Source organism: Onthophagus taurus, chromosome 11 (assembly GCF_036711975.1).
Source record: "Onthophagus taurus isolate NC chromosome 11, IU_Otau_3.0, whole genome shotgun sequence".
Taxonomy (NCBI): domain Eukaryota; kingdom Metazoa; phylum Arthropoda; class Insecta; order Coleoptera; family Scarabaeidae; genus Onthophagus; species Onthophagus taurus.
In genome coordinates this window covers 3,215,877-3,241,049 of record NC_091976.1, presented here as the reverse complement: position 1 = coordinate 3,241,049, position 25,173 = coordinate 3,215,877, and the positions used below count along the sequence as shown (strand labels likewise).

Here is a 25,173-nt window from a genome sequence, read left to right as displayed (position 1 = left end):
GTCCAATGAGAGAGACGAAGGCGACGCTCGTATGCTTATCAGCGGAAGTTGCTCCCCCGCGGAACGATGACTTAATTGAAATAATAATACTTACCTTAAAAAATATGTTATTTATTACTGGTTCTTTATTACTGATTGAGGGTAGCAGGAGGAAATCACACGCAGAATTAATACGATAAATAAATGTTAACGATACATATATTGTGAAATTATTAATACAAACAACAAAAAGATGTGTTTAAGAAATACATTTATTATTATTTAATTTTTAAGTATCCATAACTTTTATAATACAATTACATTTATATATTCATACAGATGAGCATCAGGGTCATCGGTCGGAAGTTTTTTACGTTTCAGGCTTCCTGATGAAATCTAATAAATATACAGGGAAATTAAATTTCATTTAACAACTATACTCAAAAAAAATGATACTATTTTCTACTTAACCTACTTAAATATATTTAAACGTTATTCGAAATAGCGGTAAAATGACCCCAAGCCAATGTTTTAATACCATCGGCATCGATACATCGCTTTGAATCATGTGGGGAAAGGGTCAATTTGTTTTGTAAAACGGTAAAAACCGTGTGGTTAAAACTTCTAAATAATAACTGTTTTAAGTTGCTCCCCCGTGAAATAATATTAATAATAATAATAATACTTACCTTAAAATAGGTTCTCTATTACTGATTGAGGGTAGGAGGGGGAAGAGAAAATCACAAAAAATTAAAGTTAATACATATATTAAAAATTTAAATTAAACATACTCAAAAAAAAATGATGCTATTTTCTACTTAACCTACTTAAATATATTTAAACGTTATTCGAAATAGTGGTAAAATGACCCCAAGCCAATGTTTTGTAAAATACGTCTAAAATAATTCTTCATGATAATGTAAATGTACAGGGCTGAATAATGAATTATCACATAGCAGACGAACTACAATATTCATAGCACAAGTAATTTTACATATAAATATAGTCATTTTTACCTGTTAACACGTGTACATTACCTGGGTTAAGAAGTAAAATTACATCAATCACAAACGAAAAGTACAAACACAGAAATGGAAAATGTGCTTGTTTAGATATGTATTTATTTTGCTATTACATACGTGTAACTTTTTTACACGAATATCCATGACAATAAATTACCAGTACTGGACCATGTAATTATTTTTTTACTGTGCATGGTAGTTCTCGATAGAGTCATGATACATCTACACGGTTTTTTATATTTAAATTTATTTTATCAAGGGTTAAATCCGCAAAGGAAGATGGACTGAATAAAACCATTGTAAGGTAACTAAACTTCAACATATTGATTTACCTTTAGATAATTTATATTATAATAATTACACGTTTCACGGTAAATAATAGGTTACGAGAGACGTATTGAAATCAAATTTGAAATAATAATTTTTATTAATTTTGATAATTTGTATTATCATAACGATACGTTTCATAAAAGTATAAGGTCAGCAGAGATATGCATTAGATGTATATATTCCCAGCGAGTGGTAGCGGTTTCTACACACAGAGGGTCCTTTGATTCACATTATGTATTTAAGCGAACTGGTGGAGAAAAGCGTCACTTCTTCACGCATCTTTATGGTAATACTCGGAATAATGGAAAATAGTGAGTTTTATTTATTTTTGTTATAATTGTTAATATTATTATTACTATTGTTTTACTATTTTTTAATTTCAGTTTGGAAATTTGTAAGAAACGTGTGTGTTAATTATAACCCAAACATAAGATTTTTATTTTATTTTCTAATTAATTTTTTTAATTCACATTTTTTAGCCTACTATCATAAACACAAATTTACAAATGCTACTGCATTTAAAAAATTTATATGCAGATTATTTAAACGTGGTATACAACGGTGTGTATAATCCATCGGAGGGGGATTATATTATTATACTAGGCATTCCTTCGGGGATGGAATTTTATTTTACATATTTCGGTAAGTTGTAAACACTAATATTTCTATTAATACTTCTATTTATATTTAAATTTTAATTTATAGATACCATTCCCGAAGGATTGGAGTGTAAGTAATAATTAAAAACAAAAAACGATGTATCTAATATCTCTTTTTTTCATAGATTATAACGAAGATCTCTTCTAATGTACTGTTAAATAATAAATTATTATAAATGTACTCTAATTTTTTAATACAAAATGGTATAATAAAAATGATATAATTTAATAAAAATTTCTTTTTTAACATCTTTAACATAAACGATAGTAAAATCATCCTTAATGTGTTTATTTAATATTCTTTTATTGATACCATAATTTCCTCCTACGATCAAATATTTGTTAAGGGAAATCAAAAGAAGCAGTTTTTGGAAATACGTAACAGCAATTCAATACTAATAACTGATATTGCGTTAGAATTTGCGGAAGAGGATGGGGTTAAATTAAATTCAACCACCAATCAATGTTGGTTCCACACCGGCTCTCCAGCAGTCGAAATAGTGGTAAAATGACCCCAAGCCAATGTTTTAATACCATCGGCATCGATACATCGCTTTGAATCATGTGGGGAAAGGGCCAATCTGTTTTGTAAAACGGTAAAAACCGTGTGGTTAAAACTTCTAAATAATAACTGTTTTAAGTTGCTCCCCCGTGAAATAATATTAATAATAATAATAATACTTACCTTAAAATAACCTACTTAAATATCCCACGGATACCTTTTTTAATGAAATGAACTTGATCAATATCCGTCAACAATTCCAATTTAATTTTAGTGAATTTCAACATGACATCCCAAGATAACCCCGGTGCCGTATAATAATACGCGGGATCTAGCCATTTCTTTAATAAATAAATGACAATCGTAACCGCTAAAATTATGAAAGAATATTGGAATAAAATTTTGAAGTTTGAAACTTGGTTGCTCATCGGTTGTTAAAAGTATCATTGGTTTTACGGTTTTCAAGTATTTATTATAAATAAATTTAACATCATCGATTAATTTTGTGATAAAAACTTGAGATGCATCAAGTCCCGTATACGTTTCAAATTTATTAGAACTGCCATCAATCGTGGAAACAATGGGGATTCGATTCATCGCATAATTCTTGGATATCAAATAAAGATATATCATAAAATTTCTCTATATCGTTGCGAATTATTTTTTAAATAAAATTTAATTTTTAAACGTCTATTATATAGAATTTTACTCGAGTTTCTTTTTCCTTAAGTAACCACATTTGATAAAGGGGTTTGCTGAATAAGAACGTTGCAGCCAAGTTCTTTACTTAGGAAAACAAACACTTGATAACTGGGTATACTGTAACGGGTATAAAGCCTTACGCAATACCGTTTTACAGCATTTTCGTTGGAAATGTTTAACCAAAGAGGTGAGCTCTAAATTATTAAAGTTTAGTTTAAGTTTTGAGTTTAAAATTCATATTTTTTTCAGCCAAAATAATTATATATAATTATAATTATAAAAATAATTATTAAGAATTAGCGGGAAGGCTTCTACCTCCCCATTTAAAAGTAAGTCTCCCTTCGGGGTTTAATTTCATTGATTTAATTGATTTCTATCTTTAATTTTAGCAGGTGCAAATGTCGATATTTGCGTCGAGGCTGCTGCCTCGATATAAGTGTCCGAGGGGTTATACGCCTCTCGGGTCAGGAATATTTTTTAAAGGTATGGAGACGTATGTCTCCATATTATATAAATTAGAAAGTGAGTTTAATCTTTTTACATTGTTATTATATTTATATTAATTTTCATTTTTTTAATTTATTTAGATTAAAATGTCCTGACCTGAATTTAATTTGTTTTATTTATCAAATTTCCACACAGAAGATGTGATAAAAATAGTCAATTATATTAAAAGCAGACCATTAAAATCACGGTTATTCAAAGAATTATGTGACAGCATGGAAGCTAATTACAATTGGAGGACAAAAGGAGAGTCAATTATGCAAAAAAATTTGGCTCGGTATTTCCAAAAAATGGGAGAGCGACAAGGCACGAAATTCGAACATTTTATTGACCTCCTTCTTGGCGCAGCTATCCAAAACGTTATACTCCATGACATCATACGACCTACTTTCGATGAAAGCACCGGACGACTTTATAACATTATTACGGGATTACAAAAGATTAAATTCCGAAATGAAATCTTCATTGTCGCAAGCCACAACTCACACTACCACGTCATTCATTCGTGTCCCTATACCTCAAAAAGGTGTCGGTGCGCGCGAATCGCAGCCCTCGACGAGTTCAGGAGGAAGAGCGCTCGCCGCGTTGTTTCGGCGCCCAACATTACAAGACACTTCCTCGAGCATTCAGCAATATATTTATGCACGGGAGGACGGAAGATACTCTACCAAATCGCCGGGCGAGAAGGACGGCGAGTATGTTGTACAGATCAAGATTTATCCCATAGAGCCTTGTTTGAGACAAGATCCGAAGAACTGGTGGAAGACGGCGACGATCCGGTCGCAGTTTTTGATACCTTCCACGGAGCATGTGATGTACTAGCAGTTATTGGACCTAATGGAGACGGTACAGAAGGAAATGGAGAAAGTCCCAGGGATAGACAGCCACGAGACCCAGGACTCCTTTTATTCTTAAAGGCCCATCCGTTCTCACCCGTACAATTAGTGTTAGATTCAAAGGTATGGATGGAGTCCAAGTACCGATTCATAATTGATAGACGTAAATTGGATCCATTCTTTAATGTTTTTAATTATTCGTTTATAAAAATGTCTACGCTTGAAATATATGAATATGTAAAAGATATAAATTGTAGTTACGGCTGCACGTTAACAGATCCTTTTGAATATTATTACTCTGTAGATGAAAGCGTAAATATTTTAAACGAATTATTATTATTTCAAATGGGTAAAGACACTGAAGTTGTTAAACAATTCTTAGTTGCGTTATACGATGTATTAGAAAGACAAGAAAATTAATTGTTTTGCAATTTTTTCTCCACCGAGCGCAGGTAAGAATTTCTTTGTTGATGCAGTCTTATGTTATTACTTTAATTTTGGACAAATACACGATTTCAATAAGCATTGCAATTTTCCGTTACAAGACTGTGTTAATAGACGAGTTCTTTATTGGAACGAACCGAATTTCGAACCTGCCGCTACAGAAACTTTAAAAATGTTACTCGGCGGTGATAACTGTCCTGCGAGAATCAAATACTTGTCAGATAAAGTAATAACTAGAACACCAATTATTATTACAGGCAATTATGACTGTTTTCCGCGTGATAGTGCATTTGAACATCCCTGGTCATCGTTATCTTGGTCCTGGTAATAATTTGAATATTGGCGATCCTATAGACGAAGACGACTTCATTGCATTACTACACGACTTAAGGTATGAACTCGCTGAATCGGAAGAAGACATTATCAATGCCGATTTAGATGCTATAGACGAATTTATAGTAGATTTTCATATAAATAATAATTATCATTCTTTAATTGGCGCTGTTGGATTATCTTTTAAAAATATTTTTGAGCAATTATTTGGCGTTGTATATCCAATGGTTGGTGGCGCAAAGAAAAAGAAATTAAATCGTGGTCAATATTTATATGCGTATATCAACTCTAAAGCCGCGCACGAGTATAGATTATTACGTGATACAACAGGCATTAGTTATAAAGATTTTCTTAAGTCAGATTACTACAAACATATTAAATAACAAGCACGCATTGACTTCGATCATGAGTATCCCCCCGGAACCACCTTGGAATCCCCCGGAGACAACGACGATGGAGTTTCTAACGACGAAAGTGGAGTTGAGACTTCACGGGATAATAACGTCATTGATAATGCTTCTTCTGATAATGCTGATTCTGAAGTATATAACGAAGATGATATTGTCCCTGAAACACAGGTTCAAGAACCCAGTACCTCTAGCAAACTTTCGGGGGAGTTACTCGGAGATAGGAACGGAGGTTCTTTAAAACGTAAGTATGGCGCCGATTCCAATCGTTGATCCAGAAAAACAAAATTTAAGTGCAAGTCAATCTGTACAATATCAAAATTTACTGCATAAATATGGACCCATTACCAAGAAAAAGTATTTTAAAAGCAATGGATTTCGCATTAAGAATTTGTACTTCTGGAAAGGAAAATTATATAAAAGTATAAATTGTATATTTATTGAAATCTATAATTTATTTTTATCTTTTCAGGTGTATTAGAACGTAATCAAGCGCAATTTGATTCCCAAGCCAAACGTCCTGCAATGGAACCTTCAGTAGAGGGTATGGAAGTAGAAGATAATACAAGATCGGGTGGTGGGGGAGCTGTATCCGGATCATCTGGAATGAATGGTGCAATGGTTTCAATTCCTCGATGTTCCAACTTTGTGTATTCTTTAAAGAAATATTTTCCATCCATCCATCCATATAGAAAAACATGACTGGATTCGAAACCCTTTTACTGGTAATACGTCAGACAGCAATCTTTGTCTTGAAGAGGAGGAAGAACTAATCTCCCTCTCTTCTGACCGAACATTAAAATTAAAATATTCAGAACTTCCACTCGATACATTTTGGATATCAATTCATGATGAATATCCAAAATTATTTAAAAGAGCAATAAGTATTTTGCTCCAGTTTTCAACATCCTATTTGTGCGAATTAGGATTTTCAACATTAACAACCATAAAAAATAAACGATCATAATTGAAAAATGTTGAGGACGAATTGAGAGTTGCTCTCTCAACAATAAAACCAAATATAGAAGAGATAACAAAACATCGTCAATCACATATTTCTCACTAAAATACATGTTTATTACAGGTTTCTTTATTTTGTATTTATACTATTAATTATTACTCATTTTTTATTTTATTATAGGAAATGTTTCTATATTGTTCTTATATTCATATTATAATAAATCTTTCTTTTAAATTCTTTTCTATTTATTTATTTATAGTTAAAAGTAATTTTTTTAAAGTTGATGTGCCCTCAATAAAAATTTTTTTCGAAAATGTGCCACGAGAGAAAAAACTTTGAGAAACACTGCTATACCCCCATTTATTCGATTGAAAATTTCGTCGCTAAAGTATTATTAAAATTTCAGTTAGCTTTATATACTATATTTTAATTTTTAATTTACCTGAAAATTTCTACATTCCTGAATAGGGCGCATTGCAACGTATGATTCAGGTTGAAATTAAAATACATCTATTGTAATGCCCCTCACGTCCACATCATCGGAACATTTTTTATGTGCCCCAAGCTCGAACCAATTATCCTGGAACCAGGTGTTCCACAACTCTAACACTACTTTCCAAGGTAAATATTGAACTAGTGCCAGCACATGTATACGTTTCGATAATTTTAAGTTGATTTTAGTTTGAGCCAACTCTTTCAGTGAAGGTACGTTGTTCAGAGTCATTGTAGTATATGTTAACGCAGAACAAGTTAAATGATACTAAACTCCTTAATTTAATATTATTATTTCAATTAAGTCATTGCTCCGCGGGGAGCAACTTCCGCTGATAAGCATACGAGCGTCGACGTCATCGTCGTCGTCGTCATCGTATTTATTTATCATCGCACCGCGGGGGAGCAACTTCCGCTGTTAAAACGTTTCAATATATTCGCGTTCGATTAATTGGGAAAAATTAAGTTGTATTATTCCCCAAAAATATTTCTAATTTCTTGCGCACGCGCTTACGTTAAATGTTAATAAATCCTATTATTTTAAATTGAAACTTTTAATTTATTGCTTCCTTAATAATTTCCTTCGCACTAATAATTCGATTACTCAGCGTTATTACAGCTGTGCGCCGATTCTCACAGTGTAACTTGACACTCTCTCTAGCGTAAGCATTTAATCTACTTGTCCTTGGCGATTTAATAAAAACTGCTTAATTTATGTTTGATGGAATTTGAAAAGATATATGTGTTGTAACTCGTAATTTATGACCCAGTTTAACTTCATCAACACAACGCTTACATCAACCATCATTCAGACGTTCAGTTGCATCGAAATAACTTATAACATATATTAAAAATGTTCGTATGTGAGGTTTGTGGAAAAACATTTTCATTTAAAAGTAATTTAAATCGACACATTCGAAATTCACACATGGTTGAACCTAACATTAGGTGTTTAATTTGCGATAAACAATTTACGAGGTCGAACAATCTAATTGTACACCAACGAAAAGTGCATGGAGTAAACGTGGATGCATGACATGATTCAAAGCGATGTATCGATGCCGATGGTATTAAAACATTGGCTTGGGTTTATTAAATTAAATTTATTAAATTAAAACAATTGTAAAATGACAATTATTTCGAATAACGTTTAAATATATTTAAGTGGTTAAGTAGAAAATAATATCATTTTTTTTTGAGTATGTTTAATTTAAATTTTTAATATATGTATTAACTTTAATTTTTTGTGATTTTCTCTTCCTCCTCCTACCCTCAATCAGTAATAGAGAACCTATTTTAAGGTAAGTATTATTATTATTAATATTATTTCACGGGGGAGCAACTTCCGCTGATAAGCATACGACGTCGACGGGGTCAATAGGGCACTAAGATGGGGTTGAAGGAGTTGAAGGGGTTGAAGGGGGTTAATAGGACACTAAGATGGGGTTGAAGGGGGTCAATAGGATACTAAGATGGGGTTGAAGGGGTTGAAGGGGGTCAATAGTGTACTAAGATGGGGTTGGGTTGGGTTGAAGGGGGTCAATAGGACACTAAGATGGGGTTGAAGGGGCGTCGACCGATCCTTAAGGATGCTACAGGTGGCGCCACCGTCGACCGATCCTTAAGCAGCAGGGGGAGCAACCTTCGATCCTTAAGGATGCTACATGTGGCGCCACCGTCGACCGATCCTTAAGGAGCAACCTTCGATCCTTAAGGATGCTACATGTGGCGCCACCGTCGACCGATCCTTAAGGATGTACCGCTAGGTGGCGCCACCGTCGACCGATTCTTAAGGATGTCGTGGCGTCACTTCCGGCGCGCATGCGCAGGATCAGGGGGAGCTGGAGCACTTCCGGTCCAGAACCGGCCTTTATTCTCTACTGATATTCAAGCTTTTCTTCAATTAGTGGTAAAATGTTTAAAACAGTATTCTTTGTTAAACGAAATCGTTGAAAAAATGTAAGGTTATCCAAATCTTCAAAATGATTGCGCCGTAGATATATCCGTTTAGGAAATCCATAATCAACAATCTCTAATATTTCTGCATCATTTCCAAACATATCTTCATCGTCGTCAAAAATATCCATGTTTTCACAATTTTCACGTGACACAAAATTAATGTAATAAATTAATAAATTTTTTTAACGTAATTTAAAGCTACGCTTAACCGGTAAACTCCGAACATTGAACGCTTAAATTAAGCTGAGAATAAGCGTAGCTTAAACAACGGTGCAAACCGATTTAAAAATTTAAGGAAAGCTTAGCGTAAAGCGACGCTTAACTATTGCGGTGCAAACGGGCATGAATTATTTAAAATTGTTAAAGTGCAAATTACAAATCCTGTAACCTACATATTGGAAGATATCAACGGGCAGCCGATTAAAGGTGCGTTTTATGAATTTGAACTTCAAAAATCTAGACAATCGGATGCATATCTTGTTGAGAAAGTGTTAAAACGTAAAAAGAATATGCTATATGTAAAAGGGCTAGGTTTTGATTCAACACATAATAGTTGGATATCTAAAGATAATATTGTTTAATTTTTAAGTTTTATAAATTATAATTTTTTTAAAAAATCTACAAGGACAATTTTAATTTATAAACAAATTGATATTAACAACCATGAAAACCGAGTTTTCCGGAGATAATTAAAATGATTCATATTCAAACTAAATCTTCCTGTTTTCGTTAATTTTTTTAGATATCATCTCTCGGTATAAATAGCGTGACTTATGTTTTTACAGTTAGTTTAAAGTAGGTTTTTTTTAATGCAACATGAACAATAACAACGCAAACGAATATGCGGCAATCCCCTGGGATCTAATCCGGGGGATTTGTGAATTACATCATCCAAATGTAAGTTATACCTATACTAGAATTAATTTTTCAATATGTAATATTATTTTTTTAGCCCATTATGATTGTAACAACTAATGGCGGTTTGGAGGACTCGCTCGTGCAGGGGGGGCGCATAGTTTATAGCTATGTGACCCCCACAGATTTTTTAATAATTTCTGAGAGCGAGGTTGTGCCATCTCATTTTTTTATACTCTGTAAGTATTTTTTCTTTTTACTTTAATTTTGTATTAATTTTTTATACTTTTATTTATAGTCGGAGGAGTAATTTTACCACCGCCACCGCTTATCCCATTAGATATGGTCGATTTAACCGGTGAAGGTAATGATGACTTATGTAGTTGGTTTTTTACTTTTTAATTAATTTTATTTTTACAGAGGAATTGATCGATCTAACGACGGGTACCGGTGGTGGTGTAGGCGCTGTTAATTCTGTGGTAATAGAAATAGACATTACCACAGATAACGATTCAGCGGTAATTGATATATTTTTATTTTATATTCAGTTGGCTTTTATACTTTTATTTCATTTTATTTATAGCCGGAAAAGTAATTTTTGCTGCCGCTTATCCCATTAGATATGGTTGACGTAACCACTAAAGGTGATGATGACTTAGTTAGTTTTTTACTTTTTAATTAATTTTATTTTTTTATAGAGGAAGTAATCAAACGCTGTTAATTCTGCAGTGCAGTATAGCTATGGGCGTTCTGGACCAAAATCCCATAAGATTTAACATTGGGGGTCCGAAATCACATTTTATCCCCACCATTATCTGTTGAAGGCAATGATGATGTAGTTAGTTTTTTTACTTTTTAATTAATTTTATATTTTTTACAGGTGGAGTTATGGTATCGCCACTGGTGTTGGTAATGATGACCATGTGATCGTTATCGCTGACTCCATGAGAAATGGAGTCAGAGTCAAGAAATTAAATTAATATATAAGAAATTAATTAATATATTTTATTTAACTTATTTTATTTAACATGTTTTATTTACATTTCATTGAATATCCTATGTACATGTGATGAGCATTCCGTTTTTAATAGCAACCTGAAGTTGGGGCGTCTTAAACAAAAGTTACACCAATTTCCAAACTCTAGAATAGTATCGCTACACTCTTCTGTTGAAACTATTTCATGATCGATTTTACATTCTTCATATGCTACTACGAACAGCCGTTCCGCAAAAAAATCTTTGAAACCTCTAACATATATGTTATAGCGCCTTATACAATCATGACACACCCCACCATGCGTTGTTTTATAATAGCACCACCACATACATATCTGCTGATTATCTTCAAAGATTGCATCACTTTGAAATTTTTATAAAAATTAGCATCCGTTGTTTATTCATTAATTTGCTCCTACCTACCTATAACTACTGAAATGGAATGATAGCGCTTTTATACACCGATGATTCATTTCATAATTAAACGTTTCCCGTTCGATACATAGCATTTCATAATTTATATTGTGATCATATGCACCCACTATCTCATCCCAATTATCTTCAACCCAGGTGTTCCATAGCGCTAATACTAACCCCCAGGGTAAATACAAATGTAGTCTTAAAATTCCCACTCTGTTATTTACACTTAAATTTATACGTTTTAATGCTATGTCGCGTAAAGACACTGGTTGGAATTTATATGAACTCATTTTTACTAATATTAAAAAATTACTATCATACATCCTTACTTATATATGTCCGTTCCACACCACATCCGTTATCCCTTGCAAATGAAATGTTTAAATACATAAAATTCTGAAATTAATTAATCAGTTACATATTTAACTTCTAAAAGAAAACATGTATAAAATGATGTCTCAGGAAGAATTTAGATGCGCATTGAAGGTGTTTTTAAACGATATTATTCTACATGCTGAAAACTCCGAACTCGAGTTGAAACTATTAAATTTAGAAGACCTGGACACTGAATTATTTGAAAATGTTGAGTTCATTATGTATTGTGATTATTTATCGATAAACTGGAAAATCTATCGGAATGGAAATACGTTCTATGCTGGAAATAGTGATGTATTTGAATTTCATAATAAATTTAAAAGTTTTTTAAAAGAAAAAGGACACTTTATTGAAAATGAAACCGCTAAATTAATCGTTATGGATAATGCTTTATCTTTCAATAATAATATCGAACATGTGGAATTTTGCTACTTTGATTATGCTGTTTGGAGTTTATATCATAAAAATAATGTGATTTTTTTTTGTTTTTGTAAAAGACATAGTTATCTCCATGGTTTACCACGACTTCCCGGAAATCCCCCGTATTTCTTCTTTCATGTAAACATCCTGTTTTTCATAACAGACATAATTATCTTTATGGTCTACCGCAACTTCCCGGAAACCCACCCTATTTCTTCTTACGCGTCAACATCCTGTTGTTCATAAAAGAGATAGTTATCTTTATGGTCTACCACAACTTCCCGGAAATCCCCCCTATTTTTTCTTCTCAACCAATAAAAGTTCTGTAAACACCCTGTTTTTTATTTCTAGATAATTCGAAATGACGTGAAATTTAGGTATATAAGACAGCTTTTAATTATGAGTATTCTAGTTAAAGTCAAAACTGCTATACCAAGTATGTCACTATCGCATTTAAATAAGTTGGGGCTCTGTGAATTCCCACAGAAGAAGAAATTGGTTGATTTGGGCTTGAAAATTCCTCATCCTATAAAACAAGCAAAACGTGTGACAACGTTGAAATGGCCATCAGTTGTTCCCCAATTAGAGGATGGTTTTTCGGTGTTTTTGCCGAAACGGATGGCTGAGGAGATGACTGATGAAGACATCCAGTCGCTAAGTTCAATGTGCATCATCTATGAAGGGGAGAAAGAAGTTGGGCAAGTCAACATGCGCACCTTGTATCGTTTTGTGAAAAATCTCCTCAACCAAATTAAGTATTCAAACACTTCGATTCGCTAAGTTCAATAATGTGCATCATCATCTATGAAGGGGAGAGAAATAACTTGGACAAGTCGACAATGCGCACCTAGCATGCAGTATCGTTTTGTGAAAAATCTCCCCAACCAAATTAAGTTAACATAATGAATGTATATACTATTTTTAGCAATAAAATTACATTTATACGTTAATATTCTTTTTATTTCAAACATATTAAATTTACATTATTTTTATTTCAATCCTATAATCTCATACTATGTTGCTCTACTACACCATCCTCAATTCTGATATGTTACTAGATATGTTTCACAATTAACACAATAATGATCAATGTTCATAATTTAAGCATCTATAATTTAAATATTTATTACATTTAAGAATCTCTTTGTACTATAATTTATTTACCCAAACAAACATAATATTAAACTGAACGTGTGAGTTCTTGTTGTTATTTTAGATTTAATTCTAGTTTTACCTTCTTGCCCACAATGTGAGCATACGATATTTTGACTTTCTGTTCCGTAAGCTATGTGTGACATATCTGCTCACTTGCTGTTCGCTTAATTCGTTTTAATTTAACCCATCAACACCGCCCCACCGCTAGGTGCCTGCATGCACTTGCGGGCCGGAAGGTGCTTCACCCCCACCTCAACAGAAACCTACATTACTCACACCGCCGACACTCTCCAACAGATGGGCATCACCCCCACCACAACAGAAACCTACATTACCCACACCGCCGACACTCTCCAAAAGATGGGCTTCACCCCCACCACAACAGAAACCTACATTACCCACACCGCCAACACTCTCCAACAGATGGCGCACTCCATGACGTCATACATTACGTCACACCATCTGTGACGTCACACGTGACGCGGGAGCCGAAGCCATTTCCGTTCCAGAACCGGCATTACTATACTACTTCTTGCGATTCCCCTCCCACAAACATACTCCGCGCGCATATGCACACACACAAGTATACTTATACTTACGTCCGTGTTGGGTGTATCTCCTAAAATTAAAGTTACCAATCGGTATACATTTACGTTGACTGGAAAGTCATCTGAATTGACTTGTAATTTAAATCCTCCGATCTATTTGAACGAATTTGGTAGTTACGAGTTGGCTCTTTTGAATTTCGAAACGTTTAATAGTTTAGCAAACGTTAATAAAAGCAACAACGTAATCCAATACGAAGATAAGACAGGACATTTTAAAAACAATATAATAGTACCTGTTGGAACGTACGATATTGATGATATTGCCGAGTTCGTGAATTAACAGCTAGACAAAAGACACGCTAAAGGAGTCGTAATAAGAATTAATAATAACACACAACATTTTTTAATAAAAAGTACGCGCCGAATTAATTTTGCATGCGATAATTCTATAGGACCGTTACTTGGTTTCAAGCATCAAATATTACCTAGAGATACGGAAGTGGAATCCGATTTCGTAGTAAACATAAATAAAACGAACGCCTTACAAATTTATTGTAATTTAGTGACGGGATCGTATAATAACGGAGTTCCCGTACACGTTTTATATCATTTTTTCCCAAATGTTCCGGCAGGTTTTAAAATAATCGAATCACCACAACTGCCTATTTATTTACCGGTTTTACCGAACGTGATTAGTAGCTTAACAGTACGTATATTTGATCAGGACGGAAACTTGGTAGACTTCAGAGAAGAAGAAATAACAGTGAGAGTTCACCTGAGATCGATAAATTGAATTATTTAAATTAAAATATTTAAATTTGACTAACGTTATGACAGTGTTATATCAAAACAAAAGAATGCGGTGGTCAAGAAGAGACAGAGCGAGAAAATTGTTTAATGGAGAAAACTATATAGCGCGCGTCATCAGTCAACGTAGCGGCAGTAGAAGACGATCCATTCATCGATCATCACCAGTCAATCGAAGGTATTTAGTTCAGTTAGGATACGAAGTGTTAAAACAATGGATATTTTAAAAGTAACCGATAAGATAAAAACAGATCACACTATCGTAAGTTATGAATTCCATTCGCATCAACCGCAACCGTTTGGATCGACCACATTCGATAACAATGACGAAATTAGAATTTCAATTCCGGAAATAGCGTTCGTAAGTTAGCCGCGAACGGAAGTATAACAAAAGATGCCAGCGCAACGGGGCAATTGGTTAACAATCCCGTTGCATTTATGTTTAGCGATATTCGATATCTTATTAACGGAGTACATGTTGATGGTGTGCAGAACGTCGGTATAAGCTCATGCATGAAAGGTTATTTCTCATCTACACAGAACGAGGTGGTGAAATTACAGAACGCCGGTTGGCACATAAAACCTTGGAAAGACGATATAGCGGGTGTTTCAAAGGCTTTAGATAAAAATGGAAATTTCGGTCTTATCGTTCCGCTAAAAACGTTGCTAGGATTCGCAGAAGATTTCAGAAAGATCATGATGAACATTCGACAGGAACTTGTGCTAATTCGCGGACACGATGATACGGACGTCATCTTTCAACCAGCAGCCGCTCCGAACGACGAAAAATTGAAATTGATCATTAATAAAATTATATGGAGAGTTCCTCACGTGGCGGTGGGACTACGCGAACAGTTGGCATTAACAAAACTATCAGAAAGAAACGTAGACATTCACGTTCCTTTTCGATCGTGGGAAATACACGAGTACCCTCAATTACCTCAAACTACGAAGCAATCTTGGGCCGTCAAAACTGCTCCACAATTGGAAACGCCTAGATTTATAATCATCGGATTTCAAACAAATCGAAAGGGTATATTTAAAGGAAACATGGCATTATTTGATAATATGAACGTAACCGTTTTCTTGAATGGAGAACGTTTTCCGTACGATAATTTGAATGTGGATTTTGATAACAATCACTATGCGATTTTGTATGATATGTATTCAGATATGTACTATCAAGAAAGCGAACCTTTGTTTTCACCAGAAGAATTTAAAACTTACGCGCCGTTAATTGGAATCGATTGCACGTATCAACAGGAAGCAATACATAAAAGCGGAGTAGAAATAAAAATCGAGTATTCAACGAAAAATCCAATTCCGGAGGGTACGACAGCTTACGCATTAATTCTGCATGACAGCTTTGTGTATTCGCCTCTTACGAAAATGGTTAAGCAATTAATATAGTGGTACTGTTGAAGCAACGTCATTTAGTGTATCTCTAAACATCGAAGCAAACGTTTGCATATGGTGGTATATTATGGTTTTTCAAAGGGATTTTATTATTTTGGACATTCAGATCAGTTTTTGATAACTTCGTAATTTCAGCAACTTTTTTCTGGTAAGTATAGTCTCCTTTCTTGGCATATATTGTTTTTAATCTTGTGTTTTTAGTTCCTATAGCTCCTTCTATTTTTCAAGTTAACTTTTGTTGGTAAGCATAACTTTATTTTTTCGAACGTTTTATCATTCATATCCTATCATTCAGCACTTTGTTGACAAGCACCCTCTGCAGTTAAATTTTAACGTGCAACTGTATTTTTCATCAAGCGATGTAAGTATACATGTTTTTTTATTAAAATAAAATAAATTAATTTTCTTTTCTTATCAAGATGTCTCAAGACGGTTTTAGTCAAATTGATTTAACTGCTCCGGGTTTCGCCAGCCAAGAATCCTTTCTGTTAAACAGTTTTGACATAAACCTGTTGAACATGTCGACTGTTGAGAAGGCTCTGGATCCAAACGTGCAGCCTAATGAGCAGCCGATGGATCCAAACGTAGAATCTAATGTACAGCAAGCTACGGCGCTTCCAAATATCGCAGGTTCCTCGAATGTCGACGATAAGAATGTGAAACACCTTTCACTTTCACTTCGTCGAAAGTCGGGGAACCGTGAACACCGGACGAAGGGTGCAGGTGTGTGGTTACCGCCAGATAAGTATAGAGAGCTTCGACGGGAGACCCGTGCTCGTTCGCGAAGTACCAAACCCAAGCGTGTGTCATTTGAACCTGCGACTCTGTCAAAGGTTGAAGTGACACACTCGGAAGTGGCTAGCGGCGATGAGTCCAACAACTCTCTTTCTTTAATGGCGGTATCCCAACACTGCACCGAAAACCGGACATACCTTAAAGCTATTAATGCAGCTTTTGTTTCTAAGGCTTCTTCTTCTAAAGCTTCGTCGATTCCCACTCCCCCTACTAACATAAACATTCCTACCATCGAAATTCCCTCATTAAGCCCGAAAGTACAAATCTTAAGGGTGGACACAATTCCCGCTACTTCAGTCATTTCCGATGTACCTGCCAGCCTTTTTTCAAATGCAATGTGTGCAGCAGTAGAAACAACCAAAGGGGAGATTTTGACCGAAATTAATATTTTGTATCAAAATTTTTATAAGGACCTTCATGCAAAGGTACTTCAGTTGCAGACCTCTTTGAGAGAACTTTCACAGTTTAGGGAAGGGCTGGCGTCGAGTTCTAACCACTCTTTAACAACGTCACTCGACATCACCGTTGCAACATTAACCGTTGAAATGAAAAAAGCAGAATTCATTTTGTCTTCTTTACATACTAATAACTTCCCTTCCTAGCTAAAAGATGTCCGGTAGCAACAACGTCGGGAGGGTGCTCACGTTGGAGCGAAGAGTTGCTTCATTGGAGGTAAAAGTAGATACCCTGTTTCAGCTGGTAGGCTATATCTATAATCTTTTTTGCACGTTTTTAATTTCATAATCTTCTTAGGTAAACAGTATTGTCTCAGAGTCGGCAGTGGTGAGAGGGCAGGTGCATGTTCAAAACATGCACATACACCATTGTTCGACTGGGATAGAACCTCCGACACCGACACCTGCAGCGCCTCCGTCCCCGTATGAAGTGCGGGATGAGCAGGAAGAGGAGGGATTATTATTATTCTTCTTAAATATATGTATATATAGTTTCTTTTGCTATATTTTCATTCAGTCTTATCCTGTTAATGTTATAATTCATTTAGTACTGGAATCATGATCGACGAGAAATTAAAGTGTTTACCGCAACTTCTAACACTGCCTATAGTAAATTTTAGTAATGGTTCGGTCGAAGAACACTTTACAAGACACAGTAATTTATTTGGTGGAAAATGTAAACGAGGTTTAATTGTACGACACTCAGGTGTCGGAAAAACAAATGCTATGTTATCGCTTTTAGTTGCACGTAATGGGTTGCGCTTCCTAAACTTGTACTTATGCTCTAATTCGTTATACCAAAATAAGTACGATTTTTTAAGACGTTTAATTGAACCTATAAAAGATTGCGGTTACTATGAATTTTCTAATATAGACGAGTTCATTCGACCGGAAGATGCGAAAGAATATTCGGTAGTCGTATTTGACGATGTTTCCTGTACAGGTCAAAATGTCATTAAGGAATTTTTTTCGTATGGTCGGCATAAAAACATTGATTGCTTTCTAATTTGTCAAAGTTATAGTGCAATTCCAAAACAATTAGTTCGCGATAATTGTAACTTTTTGGTGTTATTTAAACAAGACTTAACAAATTTAAAACACGTATTTGAAGATCACATAATGAGCGATATGGAGTTTCATCGGCTAAAGGAAATTAGCGATGCTTGTTGGGAGAATAGACAGGGCATCCTAGTTATTGATTTAGATTGTAGTGTATCTAAGGGACGTTACCGTAAGGGTTTTAATAAATTCATTGAAGTTTAAAACTAACGACTTCAGCTGTACAGTTCGTAGTAACTTCACATACATCATACAATGAACAAGACGATAGCTGCAGAACTTATCGCGGCACGAGAAGTCGTGAGAGACAAAATTATGATATCCAGGGACGTAAACTAACTAACGTTCAACAACCGACGGATGAAAACGATTGTGCGATAAAAATTTACGTAGATGAAATTTGTGAAAAATTGAAAGCTACAATCTTAAACGAAATTGCCGTCATAATAGCGAAAGTTAAATTAAATCAATCGGATATATCGTCTCTACAAGGATCTTACAATAGAATCGAGCAAAAACTTAAAGAAGACATTACAAAAATTAACGCGGGAATCCTATTAAACGAACAGCAAACTTCAGCTCTAAAAAGTTCATTCATTTCTAATTTAAATACAATTGATATACTCACAACCAATCTACAGAATGGAATACAGGATGTTGCAAATCGTATGCTTGATACAGAAAACAGTATAAATTCCCGACCAGACGCATTAGAGAAAAAAGTTGTACCTAATCCATAAGCGTAAGAATGCAGGTATCGAAAGCAAAACAAACTATAGTTGAAGAACTTCATCGGCCTGCTAGACGTTTATTTTTCAGACGAAGAACTATATTGAAGGGGATTGATGATTTATGGCAAGCTGATCTTATTGAAATGATTGAATTTAGTAAATTCAATGCCGGACATAAGTACATATTAGTGGTTATCGATTGTTTTTCGAAGTATCTCTGGATGCGACCGTTAAAAAATAAATCTTCAACGGATGTAACACACGCGTTACGTTCAATTCTCTCTGAAGGTCGTCTACCTAAAAATCTACAAACAGATCAAGGAAAAGAATTTTACAATACTCACTTTAAAAAGTTGATGATGGAATTTAAAATTAATCATTATTCAACCTATAGTGTAATGAAGGCTTCAATAGCTGAACGTGTAATTAGAACCATAAAACAAAAGTTATATAAAATGTTTAGTCTTTACGGAAATCATAAATGGTTACATTTATTGGATACTATTACAACTCAATATAACAATACAAAGCATTCAACAACGAAAATGAAGCCATTTCAAATAAATTCGAAATCTATAGAAAATAAACTTCTCAATACGGTGTACAATCATATTAAAATTGCTGGTAAGGGAAACTTTAAAATTGGAGATGTAGTTCGCATTAGCAAGCATAAACACGTTTTCGATAAAGGATATTTACCCAACTGGACCACCGAATTATTTAAAATAGTTAAAAGACAAATTACGAATCCAATTTCTTATTTATTAGAGGATATGGATGGTCAGCCTATTAAAGGAGCTTTTTATGAATTTGAACTTCAAAAATCAAAACAACCTGATGTATATCTTGTTGAAAAAGTGTTGAAAAGGAAAAAGAATAAAGTGTACGTTAAGTGGTTAGGATTCGATTCATCGCATAACAGTTGGATTTCTAAAGATAATATTGTTTAATTTTTATGTTATTTTGTAAATAAAACTTCTACGCTTTCAATCGATATTACATAATGGAAACCTGTTCACATAAACCGTATTCTATACATTATCATTAGGAAAACTTCTACGCTTCTTTTAACCCTTCCGCGTGGAAGTTAAAAAATTCAATTACTATGTGAGATGCGTGAGTGTGATCTACTCTATGCTATCTACTCTAATGTGATCTTCCGCAGTAGAAATAATTTTATGCATGACGTACACGTGTACGACACTCCACGCGGAAGGGTTAACCTCTTTGCATAAACAGTATTCCATAGTATATAAAGAGGATAAATGCGCCTTTAAGCCACATAGTTCAACTAGTTCTTCTTCTTCACAAAATGCCTTTACCACAACTCGTTCACGATATGTGCAATGCCGTATGGCAAAATGTAAGTATTAATTCCATACTCGTTTAATTTTAAATTTTATTTTTATATTATTTTCAGTGTATAATACATGAAGTGACAGACATTCAAATGACACTAATGCAAATATGGGGGTGGGAAATCATTTTTTGCGGCCCCTTTTATGAGGGGTCGCTGCGAATATCGAGAGATCCCTACTACGACGACAAGCTCTACGTCTGCTGTAAGTTATTGATTTTTTATTTACTTTGAAAAAGTGGATTTTACATTTTTACTTTTTCAGTGAAGCTGCCCCCAAATGCGTAATTGTTTTGAGAAGCGTCTGGGTAAGTTATTGATTTTTATTTACTTTTATAATTTCACATTTTAATTTTTTCAGTCATCAAATTTTTTATTTATTAAGTTTAGTTTAATTTTATGATCTTATTTTAGTAAGTTTAATTTTATGATCTTATTTTAGTATTAAATATAGTTAGATAATTAATTTTATATTTTATTATTATTATTATTAAATATATATTTTATTGCTTAATATATATGTTTTTTTCTACGCTTAAACTTCTACGCTTCTTTCAATCGACATTAATTAAAAACCTGTTTACATAAACGATGTCCCATAGTATATATAAAGAGGATATACGCAGTTTTAAGCTGCATAGCGGCGCTACATTGTTTTCTAAAATGCCGTCAATACAGCTATCGATGATACCGTATCATGTGATTGGGATAATTTTTACAATTTGTTCTTTCGTATGTGAAAATGTAAGTGATATTTTATTGATCATTATTCCTTCCGAATTGTAATAATAATACATAGTCCTTTCAATTTACAGCCCTCCGTATTCATAACGTCGGTGGAGGAATTAGAGGATATCATCCTCCGTGAGGGGGGTAATGTCCTTTATTGGGGACCAGTTCCCGGAGGATCGTTAAAAATTATCTGGGAGGTCGATAACGAAGGCAATAATTTTTTTGCTGCTTGTAAGTTATTTATTTATAGCTTTGAATATTAATCATAATTAATTAAATTAATTTTTTAGTTATACCCCATTAAAAGACAATTTTTGTTACTTTAATAATAATAATAATTACACATTTTTATATTAAATATATAATAATAATTACATATTTTAATATTAAATATAATTAATTTTTTTATAATTTTTGTTAAATATATGTTTTATATTATTATTTTATTGTTTTAATATACATGTTTTTCCTATAAGCTAATTTGAAATTAAAATTTCATGAACCTTTTCAGAGCAATTTTCTATTAAAATAAATTTAAAATGTGAGCGGGTTAAACAGAACGCGCACCACATAACTTCAGTTTCAATTAAATTGATGAAATTATTTTTAGTAATACTTTTGTGTTGTAATCTACACGAGTTTTTGTGTTCAAATTAATTTTATCAAGGGCAAAATCCGCTAATGAAGATGGATTGAATTGAGCCATTGTAACGCAACTAAACTTCGAAATACATATTTACTCCATTATAAATACTTATGTTAAAGCGTAAATAACGGTGGTATGTGGTTGATGAGATCACACTAACTTACGCAAGCAACTTAATCTTGCACTAAAAATGCATTTTAAATTTCTATTTGCATAGGGTACGTACATAAATCGAGGTGCGACGTAGATTCAAGAAAATAAAATACATAATATATTGGTAATTCTCTAAAGAGTCTTAACGCATCTAATACATATTTACTCAATTATAAATACTTATATTAAAACGCAAATAACGTTGGTATGTGGTTGATGAGATCACGCTAACTTACGTAAGCAACTTTAAGATGTACACATAATCTTGTACTAAAAAATGCATTGAAACTTTATATTTTCATTTGCATTTCTATTTGCATATTGTCCGTAAATTCGAGAAAATAAAATACATAATATATTGGTAATGGTTGATGAGATCACACTAACTTACGCAAGCAACTTAATCTTACACTAAAAATGCATTTTAAATTTCTATTTGCATAGTGTACGTACATAAATCGAGGTGCGACGTAGATTCAAGAAAATAAAATACATAATATATTGGTAATTCTCTAAAGAGTCTTAACGCATCTAATACATATTTACTCAATTATAAATACTTATATTAAAACGCAAATAACGTTGGTATGCGGTTGATGAGATCACGCTAACTTACGTAAGCAACTTAATCTTACACTAAAAAATGCATTTTAACGTAATTAACTTTAAAATATGCGAATAACCTTGTACTAAAATGCGTTTTTATGGCTCAGTTTATTATTTAATTGTAAATTTAAATCATATTTGTCTCAGTTGACTATTAAAAATTAAAGTGTTCACATCACCGTTATAATGTCTTGGACTGACTTCCGCCTCCATTTGAAGCAGTGCTTAAACACAGATTTCCCAGAAGAAATTACCCAGCTTGATTTGGTACTTCTAGAAATACAAGACCTCGATGGTGATAAAATGATCGATTCGCAATTTGTACAGTTTTGTGAATTTGACAATAATACATGGAGAGTTTATCGAAAGGGTGATATTCTGTATGTTGGTAGTGATGATGACTTTGAAATTCATCAAAAATTTAAAGACTTCCTAAAAGATAATGGATACTTTCTCGATAACGAATCAGCTAAATTAATTATTGATGGTGATATTAATTTGTCTGATTTTGAATATATTAACGATTGTTATTACAATTATAACTACTGGCATGTGTACCGTAATGTGAATACTATATTTGTTAATTTTACGGATTATTAAATTTTATATTTGTTTAATTGCGTATAAACGTTTAAGTTGTTGTCCTGCGCAACTCGCATTCTAAAATTTTTCAAGGTTTTTCTCGATGGTATATAAACGGTTAAAATTTTTATATGGAACTCAGTAACTGCTTTCTACTACTACTCTCATCGCTCACAAAAGCTATTAGTATGTCACGGTTAAGTCGGTTAGGACAGTGTCAATTTTCCCCGAAGAAGAACATATCTGAATTAGAGGTGAATAAATTATATGCGATTAAGTCTGCGAAGCGGATTACATCATGTACATGGCCATCAGTTGTTGTTGATTTGGAGGATGGTTTCTCCGTATTTTTACCAAAACGTATCGCGGAGGTGATTACAGATGATGAAATTACTGAGCTAGGAGGTATGAGCTTAATTTTCAAAGGAGTGAAAGATGTTGGAAAAGGGAATCCAGCGCATCTCATCGACTTTGTAAAAACGTTAGAAAGTAAATAAATTAAAATGTTCTCATCGACTAAAAAACGTTAGCAAGTAAGCGCATTCTATCGACTTTGTAAAAACGTAGAAAGTAAATAAATAGAAATGTTAATAAATTTTGTTCTTATTTCTAATTTTCCAATCAGAATAATTTCTTCCAGGCAAAAAGAGGGTTCTTGGGACTTTAAAATGTGGGCGTGGTCGGAACCTCAAAAGGAGGTAGTGGTAGGGATAAAATGTGATTTCGGACTCCCCTATGTTAAATCTTATGGGATTTTGATTTAGAACGCCCAGACGCGCGCCATTTATCACTCAACATATGTACGTTCCACCGCTAGGTGACACCACGTTGTTCGATAACGATTTTAAATTTACGCGCGCCATCTATCACCCAACCCCCTTACCGCGCCCTACAGAACTCTAAACCGCTAAGTTCCACCATCCACCGCTCATGACGCTAATTCCACCATCCACCGCTAGGTGGCGTCCCACGAGGTAGGCAACCAACATTACATGCACGTACTGCGCATGCGCTGATGTCATATCCGCTTCACTGCGCATGCGCGAGGGAGGATCAGGATCAGAATCGGCCTTTTTACACTACTCATACCGAAGAATCTGCAAACGGATAACGGAAAAGAATTTTACAATGAGGATTTTAAAAAGCTCATGTCACGATATCACATCAATCACTAGAGTTCATTTTCCAATTTAAAGAGTTCTATTGTTGAACGGTTTAATAGAACAATAAAAGAAAAAATGTGGAAAGAATTTAGTATGCAAGGTAACTATCGTTGGTTGGAATTGCTTCCCAAATTAATTCTGGATTATAACAACCAAGTTCACAGGACGATAGGAATGAAACCTAGCGAGGTAAATAACCGAAACGCACCGACACTGTTAAAAACTGTTTATAATTACATAAAAATTGCCGATCCTTATACCAAAAAATTTAATGTCGGTGATCACGTCAGAGTGAGCAAGCATCGACACGCCTTCACCAAAAACTATACTCCCAATTGGTCTAACGAAGTGTTTACAATACATTCTGTTCGTAATACTTTCCCAACAACATATCTGCTCAAAGATGCATCCAATGAAAAAATTATGGGTGGTTTTTATCGAGAGGAATTACAAAAAGTTAAATATCCTGACGTCTACTTGGTGGAAAAAGTGCTACGGCGAAAAGGAAATCAAGTGTTTGTGAAATGGTTAAGATTAGGTCCGTCTCATAATTCTTGGATCTCAAAAACTAACGTTCTTTAGAACGTATAAAGACCTATTTAAAAGTTCACAAGACTTTATTAACAATCGAACATTACAAATACATTATTATTATTATTATTATTATTCTTTACAATTTTTTTTTAATTAAATTCATTTATTCGCATTCAATCGTTTTATCAACCAATGACCCCACGCCAAAGTATTACATCCGTTCGGTAATATGTATCGT

At 33.8% G+C, this 25,173-nt stretch overlaps 1 protein-coding gene and 1 long non-coding RNA gene across 2 annotated transcripts; both read left to right on the top strand.

Moving 5' to 3' along the window:
* Nucleotides 1–9,954: 9,954 nt before the first annotated feature.
* On the top strand, nucleotides 9,955–10,357 carry LOC139431760 (uncharacterized). The gene is made up of 3 exons (XR_011641836.1): nucleotides 9,955–10,027; nucleotides 10,083–10,224; nucleotides 10,284–10,357. It is a non-coding gene; the product is annotated as an uncharacterized lncRNA (long non-coding RNA).
* Nucleotides 10,358–14,920: 4,563 nt separating this feature from the next.
* Nucleotides 14,921–16,116, top strand: LOC139431810 (uncharacterized). The gene is made up of 2 exons (XM_071199998.1): nucleotides 14,921–14,968; nucleotides 15,043–16,116. The coding sequence occupies exons 1-2, from the start codon at nucleotides 14,921–14,923 to the stop codon at nucleotides 16,114–16,116; spliced, it is 1,122 nt and encodes a 373-aa protein (XP_071056099.1).
* Nucleotides 16,117–25,173: the final 9,057 nt, after the last annotated feature.

Excerpts from the sequence above, each read along its gene's own strand:
- LOC139431810 (XM_071199998.1), top strand. The coding sequence starts at position 14,921 with ATGGATATTTTAAAAGTAACCGATAAGATAAAAACAGATCACACTATC. Across the intron at positions 14,969-15,042 it reads TAAAAACAGATCACACTATC|AATTTCAATTCCGGAAATAG; the intron begins GTAAGTTATGAA and ends TGACGAAATTAG.